The sequence below is a fragment of the Manacus vitellinus genome, unplaced genomic scaffold (genome assembly GCF_001715985.3).
Source record: "Manacus vitellinus isolate BGI_N305 unplaced genomic scaffold, ASM171598v3 scaffold_103_pilon, whole genome shotgun sequence".
Classification (NCBI taxonomy): Eukaryota; Metazoa; Chordata; class Aves; order Passeriformes; family Pipridae; genus Manacus; species Manacus vitellinus.
The window spans coordinates 794,375-813,969 of NW_021938814.1; the positions used below are offsets into that span (position 1 = coordinate 794,375).

The following is a 19,595-nucleotide window of genomic DNA, read 5'->3' on the forward strand; positions in this document are numbered from 1 at the left end:
AAAGTCCTACTGAGGTGGAGCTCACCTTTGACGGGGCCGATGTAAAGAATATCAGTGCCTATGGAGAGGGAAAAGAAAGGAGGGAAGTGAGAAGGCGAGAGAAAGTCACCCGGAGAGCAGGAAAGGACAGAAGCCAAAAATGGGCATTTTTAGAAGGAGGCAGAACAGCACAGGTGAGGTTGAACCACCCCAATGGAGTGCTGGCAGCGGCGCTGGTGGACTCGGCAGCAAAGCAACCCGAGTGACTTCACGTTATTTTACTCATGTTACAAGAACAGCCGGGCACGGGAACGCGGCATTTCCTGGATGGAAAAGCTTGCTGAGATGGCCACACACATTTGGTATTAATGTGCTGAGCGGGTGGTGCGACGTGGTGCAAAACTGATCCCAAAGCACACGTTACTCACGGGCCTTTCAAAGCTCTGCGGCTCTGTACGGATTCACAGCGTTCGAAAAACCCGCCCAAACCTTTTAAAATGAGTCTTTTTGAAGAGAAACAAGCAAATCACAGCTTGGTATCTCACACCCCAAAATAGCTGAGAGCTGAGCAGAGAGCTGCCTCATCCCTGGAAGCGTTCCAGACCAGGCTGGATGGGGCTTGGAGCAACCTGGTCTAGTGGAAGGTGTCCCTTCCCATGGCAGGGGGTGGAAACTGGATGGGCTTGATATCCCTTCCAACCTAAACCACTCAATGAAACAGCCCCTATTCATCTCACAAGAACATTGACTTTTACGTTTATATAAAATCCAGATTTTCAAAAGAAGGGAGGATCAACCACCATGTCCTAACGCCAGGAATTCCGCTGCGTACGTACACCAGGCAACGAGCTCACTCAGCAGCATCTGCTGGACATAAATCTGCCTACCAGGACCTGGAAGGTCCGACAACAAACTGGATTTTTGGGAAAGGGCCGTGTCCTTTTCAAATCACCCTCCCTCCCAGAGCACTGCTGAGAGTGTTGAAGGCAGTGACAGGGTTGAGATGCCACAAACAAGGTCATTTGTGCCACCTCCTGCTGCTCTGAACCGCCACCTCGGGCCATGCTCCACCTCCTCCTCACTCCAAACCATCCCTCCTCCCTCGTTGCACAAGGAATGGCACACAGCTGAGCTAGACTGGAAAATTCCAAGACCAAACCAATAAAAAAAAACCTTTCCAAACCCTCATTTTTCACGACGGGTATCTCAAGGAGCAGGAGGAACTGTTTGAATCAGCAGCATCATGCCCATGACTGCCAACTTTCTGGCTAGGAAACACCAAATAATATAGAAATGGGATTCCAAACTGCCTGACAGGATGGAAAATAAAAGTGAAAACCACCAAATAAAAGAAAACCATCAGGATGCTTTTAATGCCCCTCCTAGTTTTGCTGGCATCCCGGTTTGGATGGGACCAGTGAGCACTGTGGGTACCTCCATCAAGACAGATCCAGGCATGAGCAAAAAAAGCAGCAGAAATGATGAAGGGATGCAGATACCGCCCTTCAGGCTTCACACTTGCAAGGAGAAGGCCAGGGATGATTTGCCAGGTACTCAGACCAGGTACTTACACGATGGGAGTTGGACTCGATGATCCTTATGGTCCCTTCCACCTTGAGATATCCTATGATTCTATGGTTATAAAAGCAGCAGAAAGGTGCTCTCCCCATGGGTTGTTACAACACTGGAGTAGAGCAGTCCAACAAGAACCAGCAACAAACCACCAACACCATCTGTCAACCACATCCCGAAGGATGCTCCTGCCTCCTCCCCATCCATCCTTGCAGTGTCTCAGTCTCAGCCTTCACGTGGCTCAAGCACACAGGGCTGAGCATCAACTGGACCAACAAAAGAAAAATCCCACTTCTTGCCTCAAATTGGGCAGGTTTTTCCACAGATATCCCCCCCCATTCCTCTGATTGAGTGTTCGCTCCATCAGAGCAAAGCTTCCCCTCCACTGTTCTCCTCATCCACTTCTCCAAACACCTGAAACATCTCAAAAGAAGCTTCCCTTAGAAAATCTGCCCTAGGCCAGGCAATGTCATGGAAAGTTCCAGTAGAAATAGCTACAAATTTGGCTAATTTATATAAACAAGTGAAAACAGGTCTTCTAATGGAAAGTGTTGGGCAACACGGCCTGTGGGAGTGTTGGCAGCCCTGCTGACTGGGGTTTAAATGGTTTCACTGCCAGGTTTGGGATGCTCAGTGACAAAACACACCCAGTACATCCCCACACACTGAAACCAGCACATCCTGAATTATTAACTTGTTTTTCAGAAGCATTCAGCACATGGACTGGCGTTGGAACAACGCTAGGAACAGTTTATTCAGATTAAAACCATGACTTTTATCTAATGGCACCTGAACACGCAAGAATTCAACCTGCTGCAAGTGATTTCATTCACAGGGAAAGCAAAACCAGCAAAGTGACTCACTGAAAGAGCAATAAATAATTAAAATAAAACCCTCTCTTCTGCCTACATTTCCCCCAAAGCAGGCCAAGTATTTCCTATTAATCCAACAGAGATGCTCTCTCTCCGTGAACACTGGCTTTTGGAAAGGCTTCGTACAGACTTTCAGGATGAAAAAGCCAAATGGAAATGAAAATTGGCTGGAGCCTTGCCCAATATCTCTGAGCCAGGAGTGGGAGAGGGACTAGTCCAGAAGCATTTTTAAGTAACTGAGAGGAGAAAGTGCAGGATCAGAGCAAAACAGGGATTATTTTTCCCTTGCCAAGATCCGTGCTGATGGTTTGATGCGGAGATCGTGGTGCAAAAACCTTTCTGCCTGCAAGCCCAGTGCCACCACTGGCATTAACCACACTTCATGACCTTCCCTTCAGTTCACTTAATACCAATTAATACAAGTTTACTGAATTCCAAGGTGTTTTTTTAAATCAAAGCTGCCCTGCTACCCTCAGATTGCGAGATTTAAACCCAAGAGCTTTGGCAGCCAGACACGTCTCGCCCGCCCGGCAGCGCCACGGACTCCGCAAGTCCATTTGGGATAAAGTGCTCCCACTTGGCCAAAATGATGGTTTAAACTCCTGCCATTTGCCTTCAAACACCAGACTTCCAGCAGCCACAGAACAGAGCTGAAAAACCCTCTGCTTGCAAACACCTGCATCAATTTGCTGCCCTGGGTAAGAGATGTTACTCCATCAAGGATATTCCTCCATCAGGGATGTTATTCCAATCAGGGACGTTACCTCACCAGCAATTCTCTTCCCAGTGCTGTTCTGGTTCTGGAATTCAGACTGGCAAACTACCACACAGCAATAAAAGGGGTGTCTTTTAGCAGCTACACACAACATAAGGCAACGCTAATGCAATTAATAAAACACTGCTCTTCCTGGGTTATAAATAGGGAGTAGGACAGTGGTACAGCCTAAAACACACCTGGAATTTGACATTAGGAACGATTTTCCTTAAGAAAACCTCTCAGCAAAATGATCTGAGTGTTAAAGTGGCCACACTCGTGTTCTGGTTTATTTTATGAAGCCTGGTGTTGTTCTGCTCCCCGAAATGCGTGACAGCTCCAGACATGCATCCGTGACCGAGTGCTGCAGCCCTGCAGGACTTGTGCCATTTATTTGGGGTCTGCTTCTTGCACAGACCTCAAGGAATTAAATCAGACTGGTATTGCAGTGCCATTCTTCCCCCCTCCCATTTTTTTTCCTGGCTCACCAGACCCCGGCGTGATCAGAGGACCCTCCAGCTCGAAGGCGTCGTCTTCGCACTGATCATCCAACTTCTTCTTTTTTTTCTTTGATGGGTCTCTGGGTTTCCTCAAAAGGGAGAGTTCTTCTGGATGTCTGATGTCTGGGGAGAAAATGGACCACTTTTATAACAGCAGGAGTGAAAAAAAAGGGGAAAAAAGGCGAAAAAAGGGGAAAAAAAGGAGGACAGAAAGAATATCCTTCCATTAGGAACAACATCCAGCAATGTTCAATATCTCCCTTGGCTGATTTTCCTGCTTTGCAATGGTTAAAAATCAAGTTGAGAGATTTTTTCCCTGCAAGCCTTTTGGAAACAAGCACTGTCCTTGGCTGGTAAGGTAACACAACATTTGGATAAAATGTGGAATTTCCCAGGTACAGACACTCAAATGTAAATATAAGCACTGGTAGAGGCCGTGGCAGAGCCTGGTACCACTTCCACCTATTAAATATAAATAATAGAAACACAAATAATATAAAAATATGAATATCAATAATATATAAATACAATGCATAATAATATAGAAGTATAATAATACATAATAATATATAAATAATAATATATAAATAATAAATAGAAGTAGAAATACAAATAGATACAGAAATTGAAATGGAAATCAGCATGTAGGTAACAGGCCAGGTCCTCCCCCTCCCACAGGAGCAACCCAAGAGTTAAGCAATTTATTTACACAGTTACAGGCTGGACCTTAAAGCCTGTATTTAAGGCACCCAATTTTTAAAGAGATTTTGACCAAAGGGTTTCCTTTTCACAGCAAATCTGTCCCATTTCCCTGCCCAGGACCAGCCTGAATAATTCAAAAACCATTTAAAATGAGGAGCATCTCAGTGTGTTTGTGTTTTAAGCCATGGGGAGCAATGAAAAAGAGGATTTTAGGGTCATTTCCCACTAAGGCTGTACCTTGGGTCTGCTGCAGTCGCTTCCAAGGGGGAAGGAGCTCCCTGGGAAAGCAAAGCCCACTGTCCATTGTACCAAGGAAACCACCAAGGGACTGGAGCAGGGCCAGGGGTCCCTCACTGGCACTGAGAAAACCAGGATGGGGGAAAACCCTCTGTCTGCTCCAAACTGGGCTCGGTCGATTTGTGGGAACTGACCTGGAAAAGCACTGACCTGGGCATGGAGCCATCCCACTGCAGTGGGGAAAGGCTGCAAAAAGGGTGGAGAGTTCTGAAATACAGCTTGGACTGAGAAAGGAAAGGATGAGAGAGCTGGGGGTGTTCAGTCTGGAGAAGGGGAGAGAGACTCCAGGGAGACCTCAGAGCCCCTTCCAGTGCCTAAAGGGGCTCCAGGAGAGCTGGAGAGGGACTTGGGACAAGGGCCTGGAGGGACAGGACAAGGGGGAATGGCTTCCCACTGCCAGAGGGCAGGGTTAGATGGGATATCGGGAAGGAATTCTTGGCTGTGAGGATGGGGAGGCCCTGGCACAGGTTTTCCAGAGAAGCTGTGGTTGCCCCTGGATCCCTGGAAGTGCTCAAGACCAGGTTGGATGGGGCTTGGAGCAACCTGGGCTAGTGAGACGTGTCCCTGCCCATGGCAGGAGGTGGAATGAGATGGGCTTTAAGGTCCCTTCCAACCCAAACCAGTTTGGGATTCTATGACGAGTCTATGGAAAGGAGATTACGGCACATGCCTGAGCCTGGAAGGAGTTTTGGAATCTCCTCTGCAGGTGGCTGTCCATGTTCAAGCCCCTGTGTTGTTTCTCGCTCTGGTTTTCGCACATATCCCCCCAAAATTCTCAGCTGTGTGGAGACATGCCAAGCTTTGCCTCTGGATGCCCTATGGAAAGCAGCCCCTCATCCCATCCCTGCTGCAAAAGACGGGCAGGAGCCAGAGGAGCAGGAGCTGGCTGCAGCCAGGCTGTATTTTCCCACCCTGAGGAATGCTGAAGGAGACAATAAGTCATTATCCTAAGGAGGGGCAGTTACAGGGCTCAGATCTCACCACGTGCTGGCAGCAGTGGGAGTTCCCTGTGCACTCCCAGGCACAGGATTATAATTAAAACTGGAATTTGTTTGCCAGCACGTGACCCGAGCAGGACACACCCCCATGGCAGATGTGGTTGTGCTGGCTCGTGTTTCCTCACACCAACATCCTTCTTTGCTAAAAACAGGCTGGAAAATATCCAGCTGTGAACTTGCCCCATCCAGGTGACTTCCAGTGATGGATCCCACTGGCCCTGGTGTTCCTGAATCCAGAGGTTGGGCACATCTGGATTTAAACAGCTTTTATATTGCAGGTCTCCCATCACAAACCATAATCCAGCACAGCTTTAACTTAAGCTTTATTTTTATTTATATATCTAGAGATGCTTACTAAGATTTTTATTTATTTTTATATAAGCTTTATTTAATTTAAGCTTTATTTTTATTTATGTATTTATATATATTTATTTCAATCACATAAGAGAATCCCAGGATGGTTTGGGTTGGAAGGGACCTTAAAGCTCACCTCATTCCACTCCCTGCCATGGGCAAGGACACCTTCCACTGGATCAGGTTGCTCCAAGCCCCATCCAGCCCGGCCTTGAACAATTCCAGGCCAAAAATACGTAGATTTATCTCTATATGCCGATAATATAATAATATAGATAAATACGTAGATTTATCTCTTTATCTCTATAATATACAGAGATTAAAAATCTATAAAAAGATTTAAAATATATAGATTTAAATATATTTTATATATATAATATATATACAATATTATATATATATGTTTTATACATATAAATATCTCTATATATTCTATAGTCGGATTTTTATATATATATTTATATTTTATTTTATATACCAAATTTATTGCATTATTTATTTTTTGTTTTATATTTATTCGTATAATATTTATGTATTTTATTTCTTTTTTACAGATAAGCTTTATTTAATTTCAGCTTTAATTTAACACCGATTTATTATTACTACATACACATCACCCCACTAAACCCCATCCCTGCACCCACCAGTTTCACTGCCCAACTTTTTTGACCATTTCTAGCAATAAATACCTAGAGCATGAATCCAGCCAGCTCCACGCATTCCCATTTATCCCAGCCAGCTTACCTCATGGAGGAAGAATCTGCTGGGACAACCGGGGTCACGCGCGGGGGACAACAGGCAGCAGAGCCTAAAACGAGGAGTTCCCCTGGTATTTTGGAGCAAGGTTTAGACTCTGATGTTTATTTATGGTGCATTAGCAACTGATGGAGCCTCTCAGCTGGAACCACTCAGGGAGGCCGGGAGAAGGGCTCCGGGCCAAGCCTGGCTCCTGGAAGCAATCTCTTGGAGTCGGCCCAAGGCTTGACCATCTGATATCAAAAGAGACTTTTTATAGTCCCTCAGTTGTTCCTGACGCTGTCAAGAGGGTTACAAGGATACAGGCAGCTGCTTCCAAACAGCACATGGCTGCAGGGCACGGCAGAGGCAGCACATCCTTGTGATGCCGGAGCATCCCTGCAGCTCAGCGCGGCTCCCTGGGATAAGCCGTGAATTCCTCCCCAACAGCATTCTGGGGGATGTACCACGGACTCCAAGACTTTACAACCTCACTGAAGCCAGCTGAAGGAGTGGCTTTAAACTGAAGGTTTGGATGGGATATTGGGAATGAATTCTTGGCTGTGAGGGTGGTGAGGCCCTGGCACAGGTTTCCCAGAGAAGCTGTGGCTGCCCCATCCCTGGAAGTGTCCAAGGCCAGGCTGGATGGGGCTTGGAGCAACCTGGGCTAGTGGAAGGTGTCCTTGTCCATGGCAGGGGTGTTGGAACTGGATGATCTCTAATATCCCTTCCAACCCAAACCATTCTAGGGTTCTGTGAGGAAAAATTAAAAATAAAGCTTGTTGTGCTAAAAACAAGAGAGCAGAGAAGCATCAAGAGCAACACTGATTTTATTTCCCACCCCAGATTATGATCCACAAGTGTACAAACAGTCTTAAATAGAGTTGGGCTTAGAAAACATGGTGTTTGACTTCTGCAGCTGAAGTAAGAGTCTATCCTAGGGTGGATGGTGGGGCTTCTGTTAACTAAAAATTGGACAAGGAACTGCACCAGAGGCCGAAATCCATGTTTTCTGGCCATGAAAGCAAGAGTAAGATCCTTAGAGTGTCCAAGTGGTGCAAAAAAATTCAAATCCTTTATACAGGTTTGGGATTTTATGGGTTTTTACTAAGTGCCACTGAACCTGGAGGAGCCCATTTGCTAGAGTTGTTCACTTGGAGGTAAAACATCTCCCCAGGGTTTGACTCCGGCCTCAAATTCCCACACCAAATCCTCTGTTACCCGCTTCATCCACATTTTCCAGCTGAAGCCAGGCTGCCAAAGGTCACTTTGAAGGAAAAAGGGGTCAGTGAGATGTGGGTGGGCCAGCAGAAGGGACCTGTTGAACACAGCTAATGTGTTGACTCTTCAATTGACGCGTTGGTCGGGGCTGTGTTTGCTTTCCAAGAGGTTCCTTGTCTGTACACAGGGGACAGATGGCACTGGCAAGGTCTAGAATTGACTGTGAACGAGCCTTTTAGCATTTTATTTCTATTTATTGTGTAAGCATGTAGAAACCCAGCTCTCCAGCCTCTCACTGAATGTCCCTGGCACTGCTGGTGGCAGCCACCAGCAGAAACCATCCACAACATGATCCACACAGAGGGGAGAGCACCAGTCAGAAACTGCTCCAAAACCATTTTTCAGCTGGACCTGAGCAGGAACTCTCTGCATTATGGCATCTCCTGCCCATGCCGGACCAGCTGCAGCTGTGGCTGCAGATCCATGTCCGTGTCCCTCATCAAATTTAGGGGATCTGTTGCCCAGAGAAGCTGTGGCTGCCCAATCCTGGAAGTGTCCAAGGCCAGGTTGGACAGGGCTTGGAGCAACCTGGGCTAGTGGAAGGTGTCCCTGTGCATGGCAGGGGGTGGAATGAGATGATCTTTAAGGTCCCTTCCAACCCAAACCATTGCAGAATTCTGTGGAAAGGTCATGCCTGAGCCTGGAAGGAAGAGTTTCAGAGCCTGAAATATGACTGTGAAGGAGACCTTCAATCTCCAAGAGAACTTTTTCCAACTCCTGAATGAAGCCATTTTACAGCCTGTGTTGCCTCTGGCTGAAGGGAAACCCCTTCCCTGTGTAATCCCTCATTTCTCATCCAGTCCCTGCACAGCCTGTCTGGCCCAGCTGTTCCCATTTATCTCCCACCCAGAGACAAACAGCAGAGCTGGGATTAAACCTTCCTTCTTCACAGAGAACCATCTGCACCCAAAAAAATTACTCTAAAAAAACCACACCTGCTTCACAGGGTGCAAAATTCCCAATTTATCCTCTTCTGCACTAACTCCACCAAATAAATCTTGCAGCTGCTGCTTCTTTAACCCCCAAGGCGTGTTGTGATGGAAATCCCAGAATGGTTTGTGTTGGAAGGGACCTTAAAGACCATCCAGTCCCACCCCCTGCCATGGGCAGGGACACCTTCCACTATCCCAGGTTGCTCCCAAGCCCTGTCCAACTTAGCCTTGGACACTTCCAGGGATGGGGCAGCCACAGCTTCTCTGGGCACTGGAAAGCAGTGGTGGGAAGAGATGGGAGCAAAATCCATGTGTCTCAGGGTGGAAGAAAGGGTGATTTTACTTCTTGTCCTAATCTAAGATGCAGAGTCCCCAGAACCCACCAGTCAGCTCAGCAAGGGGTCAGGGGACCCACAGTTATGATTTCTGTGCTCCAAGGGATGGGCTCTCCCTCCCACAAGGAATTAAGATTCATGGATTTCTTGCATCACCCACATATGGGAGACGACGTCACTGACCGGAATGGGCCGAGTATGTATCAACTTCCCCAAATATTAAAATTATGGGAAATCACGCTAATTTCAACATTCAGCTCTGATACATAAGGAAAATAATGTGATATATAAAGAATATTTTGATATAGAAGGAGAATTAACGTACCAAAGAAGTTTTCAGCAGTCAATTTCCCACCCCACTTCCAGCTCCCTTAAAGGCCAGAGGGTTGGTTCAACCGGTTAGCCCTTGAACCATAAAAACTCCCTTATTCTACTTGTAGCACAGACAGCATTTAGGGGAAATCCTCTCTTTAATGCTGATCCAGCCACCCTCCGCCAGGAAATGTGTTTTGAAGTGGGATATCTCTGGGAAGTGGGATATCTCTGCACTGGATCAATGCTGCCTTGAACCAATGACTCATAAAAATTACAGCCCTTGTGCATCACTATGATGAGCCTTAGAAAAATGAGACCTCAAACTCAATTTTTCTTCCACTTCAGACTTAAAAACAACAACAAAAAAGTATTTTTCTTTGGAAGGAGTGAATCCTGTGGGTCGTTTTTCACAGTGTAAGTTTACAGAATTAAGTATCCGACTTATCTTCAACATAAATTCACTCGAGATAAAGTTTTGCAAAACAGACCAGAGGGGGAAAAAAGAAACCTAAAAAAAAAAAAAAAGAGACTTGCATAACTTCTGAAGTGCCTGGAGATAAGGCTGTGGTTGTACTGGACTCTGGGCAGGATCTGATGGAGCAGGTCCTCACCCTCCAGCACAGTTTACCGGGTTTGTACATTCAGAACATTTTATTATGGGTTCTTCAGATGCCCAGGAATTTAAATATTTATTTGGGCAAAAGCCAAGCTCTCCACTTGCTGACGGGGCCCTGCAGCTTTGTCAGGACATCCCACAAAGCCTCCTGAGATACTCAGTGAGCTCTACGGGCGCAGGATCAACTTGGGCTTCCCCTGGCAGGGGCTTTGCTGGAGCCTTCCCAAATTCTGGGGGTAAAATCCAAGCGCCCCTTGACTTATTGATTTGCTGAGGGAGCAACGATCTGCAAAACCACCCAAAAACGGGGTCAGCGGGGTTTGTAGTGGTGTGAATGTCCATGTGAGCGGTACCCAGAGACAGAGGAGGAAGAGGAAGAGGAGGAGGCAGCAGTGATGGAGCCAAGCATTACTGCCAGGCCAGTAAAAAGGGCCATTGGAAACACAGAGTCAACAAACACTGAATGTCTGGATGTTTTTTTCCATAAGTGGGACGAAATCCCCAGACTCCCGTCATCCAGATGCCTCTCAGAGCACAGGCAGCACTAACCACAAGCCTTGGCCCTGAAGTGGCTGAACTTCAGCGAAAGTCAAATTAAACTCAATTAAATTAAGCCTCACGAACCAGAGGAAAACAATCCACTTACGCCCTCTGCATCGGCCCATAAAGAGCAATCCCAATAATTCCAAGGAAGGCAGTAGCACTGGGTTTGCCAGCATCTCCTAATGTCTTCAGGATGAAAGTCTATTTAAAGGGTCTCTGTCAACAGCAGAGTAAGGATGAAAAAATTCACTGACTCACACGGTGACACAACCTGATGCTGCTCGACAGGCAGAACACGACCGGGGTGGAGAGAGGGGGGAGAATGGAGGGTTTTTTTTTTTTCCATTTTGGACACTTTGTAATTAAATCTCCTTATTTCCCTGACACCAGTTTCTGGGGTTGGTCTGGATCCTACACGACAGCTGAACACGGGCAGGCAATAAAAGGGGAAGACGCCGCCGTTGGCAGCGGAACACTTGGGCCTCGCAGTTAAAGGGCTGAGTACATTGCAATCTGGCCAGCTCTCGAAATGGTAAGATTTCCTTCCACACCCATCCCCTGGACATATTTAGAAATCGCTGTGCTGCTGCCAAACCTCTCTGCTCGTGGCGGGGAAAGGCAGCAAACCCTTCCCTGGTGTTTCGGCGCGTCCGTCTGCACGCGAACGCCACCACCCCCCCCCAAGCATCTTTGTGAGGCTGCTGAGCATCCACTGACTGTACCCTGTGATCACAGAATTATTTAGGTTGGAAAAGATCTCCAAGACCATCAAGTCCAACCTGTGACCGATCACCACCTTGTCACCCAGACCAGAGCACTGAGTGCCACGTCCAGTTGCTCCTTAAACACTCTGAAGGATGGGGACTCCACCACCGCCCTGAGCAGCCCATTCCAATGTTTAACAACCCCTTCTGTGAAGAAATTCCTCCTGAATGCTGGTGTTGCTCCCCAAATCCACCTGCCCTGCCCCAAGATGCTCATGTGCATCTACCAGGACTCCATTTTGGCTCCATGATTTTAGGAGAAACACTATTTATCAGCAGGGTGTGAAGGAAGAAAAGAAGGTTTAAGGTGTTTATAATGGAAAAGCACAGGGTGGGATTCTTGGGGTTGTCCTGTGCAGGGCCAGAAGCTCGACTCAATCCTTGTGGTTTCCTTCCAATCAGGATATTATATGATTCCATGAACTCCAGACAGCTTTGCTCCTGGAAAGCAACCATGCAGGGGACGTGGCTCAAGCCCTGGGAACGCTGCACATCTCTCAGTACCAAAGGGTTTCAGTTTTGCGGAAAAAAAGAAAAAAACAACAACCAACAACCCCAAAAATCAACAAACAGTGGCTTTTTATAGAAGTCTTTTTGGCAAGAGAGGGCGTGGAAATGTTACAAATACTTCAGGAGTCACAGGACGTTCTGTCCTGGAGCACAGACCATTTAGAAAGGGAAAAAAAAGGTAGGGTCACATTTGGCATCGGGACTGCAGGCCGGTGTCTCCTTGCCTGGGCTGGGCTTGCATCCCACCACTCCCAAATGCCACTGTCACCTCGGCTCGGGTTGCATTTGGTGGCTGGAGGCTGAAGAAAGGAAGGCTGGCTGTCACCTTCCCATCACTCGCACAGTCTCGGGAACCTCCTTATTTTGGGGCTGGAGAGGCAATGGGAAGCAGCTCATCACCCTCACGGGACTCTGCATCCCATCCCTCCTCACTCCACAAGCTCCCTGAGATGGGACCACCCTTACCCCATGTAAGAGGATTCCCAATTTTCCAGCATTCCTCACCCCCTGGGAGCTGGGGATCAGATTAAGATGGGATGTGGGCATGGAAGCTGCCACTGCTCGGCACAGGATGCTCCCCAGACTTGGTTTTCCAAAACAGGTGACTAATTCACACGGAGCTCTTTGAGGATTAGGAGGCAGGAGCTGGGTGTGATGTTCTAAGAGGCTCTGGGGAAAAAAAAGGGCCTGAAGGGAATTTCTCAGCCTTACACAGCCTCAGGGTGGGTAAGGGAGGGAGTAGTCATGAATTTTGGAGCAGTCATGAATTTTGGAGCATTTCCTCCCAGAGCTGCCTCCTCCCAGCTCTGGCACTGAGTCCTCCTCCCTGCGCTCCCAGCTCCCATCAGCATCATCTGGAATGATCCCTGTTTCCCTGCTCAGGCTGGAGGGCAGTGTAGGTCCCAAATCTTCACAGCCAGAGGCAGAGGAGAAGGATGTGAGCTTTTATGCTGTCACAGCATGTCCCCTCACCCTGTGGATCCAACATATGTCGTTTCCCCAGGAGAAGGAGCATCGCCAGGGCAGGAAACGCCAAGGCATGGGAAAAAACTTTCACACTTGCTGTTTGCTTTTCCTCTCCCACGTGCCCACAGTGCAGCAGCAGAGCCTGCCTGGAGTCCCTCAGTGCTCCCAGGACACATGGAAAAAAATACAGGCAGTAGTAGGAGAAAGGGGATGATGGAAAGAAACAGCTTAAGGGCATGAGCAAGGTCTGCTGGGCTGGAATCAAACAAAGGCATCACAGAATCATAGAATCATGGAATGGTTTGGGTTGGAAGGGACCTTAAAGACCACCTCATTCCTGCCATGAGCAGGGACACCTTCCACTATCCTGGGTTGCTCCAAGCCCTTTCCAACCTGGCCTTGGACACTTCTAGGGATGGGGCAGTCACAGTTTCTCTGGGCAATCTGTGCCAGGGTCTCACCACCCTCACATGGAAGAATTTTTTCCTCATCATGGAGGAAAAGGGGATTTTTCCATTTGTGGTTATGTGAGATGATGGGTTAGCAGGAGCTCTGCAATGGAGCCATATCTCCTACCTCCCCAAATCCCACTTTCCAGTGAGGATATTCCCACTCACACCAATTAAGTGTCGAGTGCAGCCCCATCAAATCCCACTTGGATATTTGATTTCTGGGTAGAAATATCTCCTCACTGGGATGATGACAGGAGGGAGGGACACAGGAGCATCCCATCCCAACCTCCACGCCCTGCTGCCAGCTGGGCAGGAAGCACAGATCCCTGCTGCTCTAAAAAAAAAAAAAAAAAAGGGAAGTTTTACTTTCTCTTTCTCTGGTCTTTAATTGCAGATCAAAACTGGCCCTTCAGGCTGGAGTCGCCTGCCAGCAGCTGCTCCCGGGCAGGATTCCAGGCCACCCTTTGGATGAGGGCTGCCCATCCCATCCAAAACCCGCTCCCCTCCTCTCCTCCTGCCTGCTCCTGCCACAGGCAGGGTTCAATCCATGCTGTTAACCCTCCCGACTGGTTGCTGTGGGAATGGAGGGGCTGCAATCCAGCCACTGGGAATGAGACTGGGTTTTTTTCCGGCTTCACACGACCTCCAAGAAAGTGAGGGATGTGCGAGTGGCTCCGGCATCTTCCCACAGCCACCTCCGGGCTGCCTCCTGGGAGCCACAGGGAGCTGCCCTTTGGAATAACTTCCCTCTGCACAAGAACAGAGACTTCTCTTTAAAAATCAACCACGCACTGCAAGGGTGACACCTCTGGGTACGATTTCAAGGGAATATGAGCGAAGGACGACCCTAAATAATCCACCCACGTGTGTTCCTGCTTGTGCCTCGAGTATTTTATAAACACAACCAGCCAGAGTCCTGGCAACACCAGGAATTGCTTCAATTACTCATTAATGATGCTTTATGCTAAAATTACTGAGGTGTGTAATTAAGTGATCCGGGGGCAACGACAGCAAACAGGTACAGCCAAAATACAAGCAATTCACAGGTACAGCTCTGTCCTAACTTCCCTGGGCCCCAAATTCAGAAATCAAGGGAGCTGCAGACACAAGGACTGTGCTGGCATCATTGCTGTTCCCTTCCACCTTGATATATCTACTCGGTTTTCCTTGGGAAGACAATTAGCTTGATTAATATGGGGTATGAGAGCTCTCTGCAGCCAACCCGTGCAGGGGTGCTGCAGAGGGCAGGGGAAGGTCATGGAATAAATCAGGGCATGATGAACTGGGGAGGGAAAAAAGGAGAATCACAGAACCATTGAATGGCCTGGGTTAGAAGGGACCTTAAAGACCAGCTCATCCACCCCCTGCCATGGGCAGGGACACCTTCCACTAGCCCAGGTTGCTCCAAGCCCTGGCCAACCTGGCCTGGGACACTTCCAGGGATGGGGCAGCCACAGCTTCTCTGGGCAATCTATGCCAGGGCCTCACCACCCTCAATGGGAAGAATTTGTTCCTAATATATAATTTACACTTTTATATTATGTATATTAGATATATAAAAGTTAAAATAGATTAGATATACTATAAATAATAGTATCTGTACATCTATAGTGGTATTTGAACACCTATATATTATATATCTGTACAGGTATCCTTTGTGGTCCAGGGAAGAGTATTCCCAGCCCCTCCAGCTCCAGCAGTGCTGCCTCCCCACATCCCAATCCCCTCTTCCCTCAAGCTGATGTTGAGCTGATGTCACCACCTTCCCAGTAGCTCTGCTGAACATCTGACTCCAAGTAAACACAAGGGCCACGGCTTAACAAGATTAAATCACTGTATTTGGCCATGTAGTTTCTGCCTTCCTCAAATAGCTCAGGATGGTAAGAATCACTAAAAGGAAGGTGAAATTTCCAGTAAAAATCTTGCTTTCCTGAAAATCAGGAACATTAATTTCAGTATGTTGGATGCCATGGATGTGTTCCTGCTGCCTGCTCAGAGACCTCCTACCACGGCTGGGCTGCCACTATCCCAGCAGCTTTTCCCCCTTCCAGATCTTTAAATATTAGGATTATTCTGCTGGTTTGTCCATAAATACACCGAGAGCTGAAGAAAAAGCTGCCTGAGGTCGATGTAAGGCTCTGAGTGCTCAGCAGCATCAGTGACAGATCTTCTGTTGTGTGATTAAATGTATCAGAATTTCCTGACGTGACTCACTGCTGGAGAGATTCAGCAGCGACCAAGTGACCTCCCTGTCTAGCACGACATCAAAAAGGCCAGTGGGACACAGGGGGAAAAGCCAAATCCACTCGGAAATAATGCTGGCTAAGCCTTTTCTATTTTAAGGAGAGGCTGCCCAATATTTATGTTTTAAAAAACACCAAAAGAACCAGGAAAGAAGCAGTGAAGATTTGTAAGCAGCTATAAATACCGAGCGAACCACGGATGCACCGGACACCGCACGTACTGCCGAGCTCTTCCTGCCTTACCAAACAACTGGGTCAGCCAAGAGTAACCTCAGTTGCCTCCTGAGGGCAGAAATAGATTTACTACAGCCCAGGTTGGGTTGCAGGCTCCTTTTGGAAGGGAGGACTCCAGCCCCGAGCACCTGAGTTCCTCAAGGTGGAATTACCGTCTCCTTGTTGGGGTTCTTTTGTTTTGGTGGGGAGGAAGAAACACCGGATTTTGGGATGAGGAGTTTGTGGAGGTGGGTAAAAAGCGATGCATTAAAGCAGCAGATTGATTCAAGCCCTGTGTACCTGGCAGAAAATGACCCCTCCTTTCTTCTGGGCTTCTCCTCAACACGGAAAAGGAGGTGAAGAGGAGTCAGGGAGGAGACAGCAAGACTCGGTTCCTTCCCTCCACCAGACAGTTTTACAGTGAAGCATCATCACTTAATCCCTAATGTGATTTTCCACTAGAAGAAAACCCACAGGGCTGGCAGGTTTCCCATTTCAGGGTTTGCTTTTCATCCAGCACATAAATTTGCAGGGAAAAAAATTACGACCCAACACCAGCAGCTTCAACATCAAGTAGAGCTGCTACCGCCTCGCCTGCCACAAAACCGAGGACAGCCTTGCTATGGAAGGGAAATCAGCACAAAAAAATGTATTCTTTGCAAGTTTTTGGTTCAACTGGTCCTGCTATTTAAGTATTTGCACATAAAACGGCAGATCTGGAAGGGAAAAAGAGTGGACACCCAGGCTGGTCGATGCCCAAGTGACTGGTGGGTGTCTGAAACCCGAAAACACCGACGATTTAGGGAATTTATGGGACAAGCCCGTGCACCGAAGCAGAGGCAGGAGCCAAACCAAACGCCAACCTCCCCATGAGCGTTTTGCAGCACTTACTGAACGTCTTGCAGATGTCAGAAACAGCCTTGAAGACCCTGTCGGAGAAGTTGACTTTCACCTTGACGTACTTCATGTTAGGCAGCTGCAGGCGGAGCAGCTTGTGCTGGGGGGTGAACTGGAGCTTGGCATCCGCCTGTATCCCGTATTTATCCAACGTCCAGTGCGTTTTAAGGAGCCAAGTTTTCTTCTTTTCCCACCACAGCGCGTGATCCGACCAGTCCTTCTTGACATCTGGAACAAAGGAGCCATTTTTCCCCGGTTAAAAGCGGGACCAGAATTAGCCTTCAAAGGACAAAAGAAGTTTAAATGTGTTTAACTGAGAGGCAACTATCGACCCAAAAAACTCCAACAGCCCCTTTCGGACACAAATGACTGCTTGTACTCAATGCTATTTTGAAGCCACCACGGATATAAAAGCAGGGAAGAAGCCAAGGGGAGTAAGGATGAACACAACTGTCCATGGATCGCTCAGCCCAACAGTGATCGTGGCTGGAACATGAAGCCAAGGGGTCACGAGCGACCTGACAACTTCCCCAGGAGGGATTTTGCACAGTTTTTTGGGTTTACTCTCAATTCTAGGGTTTTCCCCCTCCCCACCATCCAGGACACCTGTGTTATCCAAAGGTGAGCCCAGCCACCTTGGCACACATGGAAAGCACAACTAGGAGGACGTTTGCAAAGAGAATTCAATAGAAACTCCGTATTTTCTTCTAGATTCTACAAAGAGACCCTGGAAAATCCCCAAATGAAACTAGGAGTTACCTCCCAAAGGAAAAACAGTGCAAAACCCAACAGCCACGTCTCCTTCCAGGAGACGGAGGGAGGGAATGGATGGAGGGATGGAACCATGGGGTGTCTGAAGGTCACCCCCAAGTCGGGAACCATTTGGGGAAACAAAGCATGGTGATAACTCCAAAAGACAGAAACTGTGCAGTGTTTTCCCTAACACCTGGAATGTTCTTTGCTAACACCTGGCCTGCTCTCCCAGCGGCCCTGTGCCATTCCTGCAGAGCATCTTCGACTCCAACAACCACTGATGATGCAGCACCCCAGAAGAGAGAGAGAAGGAAAGGAAATGAATGATCCAGCATTTTGCAAAGCTCTGCTTAGCCTAAACCCTCCACACCCAAAAATACTGACCAGGGAACATGTCAGCGTCCATGGCACCAGTCAAAACTCTCATTTCAAAGGAAAAAACAAGGATGTCATCCAGGCAAGCACAGGAGAACCTCAAGAGGCTGAAGGATAAGTTACAGGGTCACTTCCACACTCAGTATTGGAAATGGTAAGAGTTAGCAGTGAGTTTTGAGCTTATGGATTATCTGAATTTTCGTAACAAAAAAGAAGCACTTTCCAGGTTAAATATTATATTTAATATATAATTATTAAAATTAATACAATAGTTCATTTTTCAACTCCAGATCCGCCTGTGATCCTGGATTCCCAACATGAAACATCAGTTTAACCTAAATTAACACCACCAGCTGACATTTATTCCAAGAGCTCCTGCCTCCATCCTTCAGGAGTGATGCTCGTGCAGGGCACCAGCCAGAAAGCCAGGAGCAAATCCAGAAGAATCCAAGGGCAAAGCCCCAGCAGACACACCAGCAAGGAACACACTCCACTGACATCACGGTGGGACTGCTGGTGTGTCCTGTGCAGGACCAGGAGTTGGACTGGATGATCCCTGTGGGTCCCTTCCAAGTTGGGATATTCTATGATTCTGTGATGGTGAAGACTATCCCTATAAGCCAAGTTTGAACTTAACTGAGATGAGAACAACATGATAAGTGAACTTTTTTCTGTCCCTATCTAAAAATGGGATCTCGAGCTCGGGGTCACTGAGAAAACCCAGCAGGAGCTGTTCTTTTTTTTTTTCTTTGAACTCCTGGTTTAATGGCATGATCACGACTCCAGACAGTGGAAACGTTCAGCTGGGCTTTTCAACAGCTTTGTACAATCAAATTAAACAAAACCAAATATAGAAAAGCATGCAAACTTGCACAAGCCTTGGCTACTCAGAGAAAAATCCGAGAAATCATTACAGTGGACTCTGGTAATGAAGTCCAACTTCTGCCCTACTGAAAGCTGAACCAATTGGCACTGAAAATCAGGGGGAGGAAAGAAAAAAGATGTTTTGAATCACTAATGTTTATGCCTGACAGAAGGGGTTTGGGTTTATGCTGCAGATTAACCTTTCAGCCCATGGCACAAAGCATCCTCTTTGGGCCTGAGAGTAATTAACACTTTGAATTAACAGTGAGATGTTGGTTACAGCCAGGAAGGTAAAGGTCTGTGCCTGTCCCACGGGGTAGTTATATATAAAAGAGGTTGGCAAATGTTTAGCAGCTGCCTCATGGGGTTGAGTTTAACATGCTGAAAAGAACCTTCGGTGCTTTGCCAGGGATCCAGGATTGCTTGGAGCAATCCTTGCACACCAGGGAATGCCAGGAGCCTGGTTAAATCTGATTAAAGGTCTACAAATCTTCACCAGGGTCCCAATCCGCGAGTTACTGATTTGTGGGGGTTACATTTTTATGGCAAGGCTTGTTATTTCAGCTCAGGCTTTTCCCATCTACTGTTGTCAGTCATTGGTCACTTCATATTTATCACCTCATCATACTGATCAATTTATTCATATTTATCAACTATTACCAATTCATCAACTGGCCATTTCATATTCATCAGGGCTCAGGTAAGGGCTCCAAGCACTGCAAAATCACTTTAGAGAATACAGACTTCGAATCTGAAGGGCTGTACAAGTCTAA

The 19,595-nt window shown here is 47.4% G+C and overlaps 1 protein-coding gene across 1 annotated transcript in view; it reads right to left on the reverse strand.

The window, feature by feature from the left end:
* The window catches only part of FERMT2 (fermitin family member 2), a 35,285-nt gene extending 17,296 nt beyond the window's left edge, over positions 1-17,989 (reverse strand). Inside the window, exons 1-4 of the mRNA XM_018088466.2 lie at positions 17,968-17,989; positions 16,825-17,058; positions 3,666-3,800; positions 26-58 (exon numbers count right to left, since the gene is read on the reverse strand). Of these exons, the coding sequence (XP_017943955.1) occupies positions 26-58; positions 3,666-3,800; positions 16,825-17,058; positions 17,968-17,989 (424 nt within the window). The remainder of the gene's footprint in view (positions 1-25; positions 59-3,665; positions 3,801-16,824; positions 17,059-17,967) is intronic.
* Positions 17,990-19,595: the final 1,606 nt, after the last annotated feature.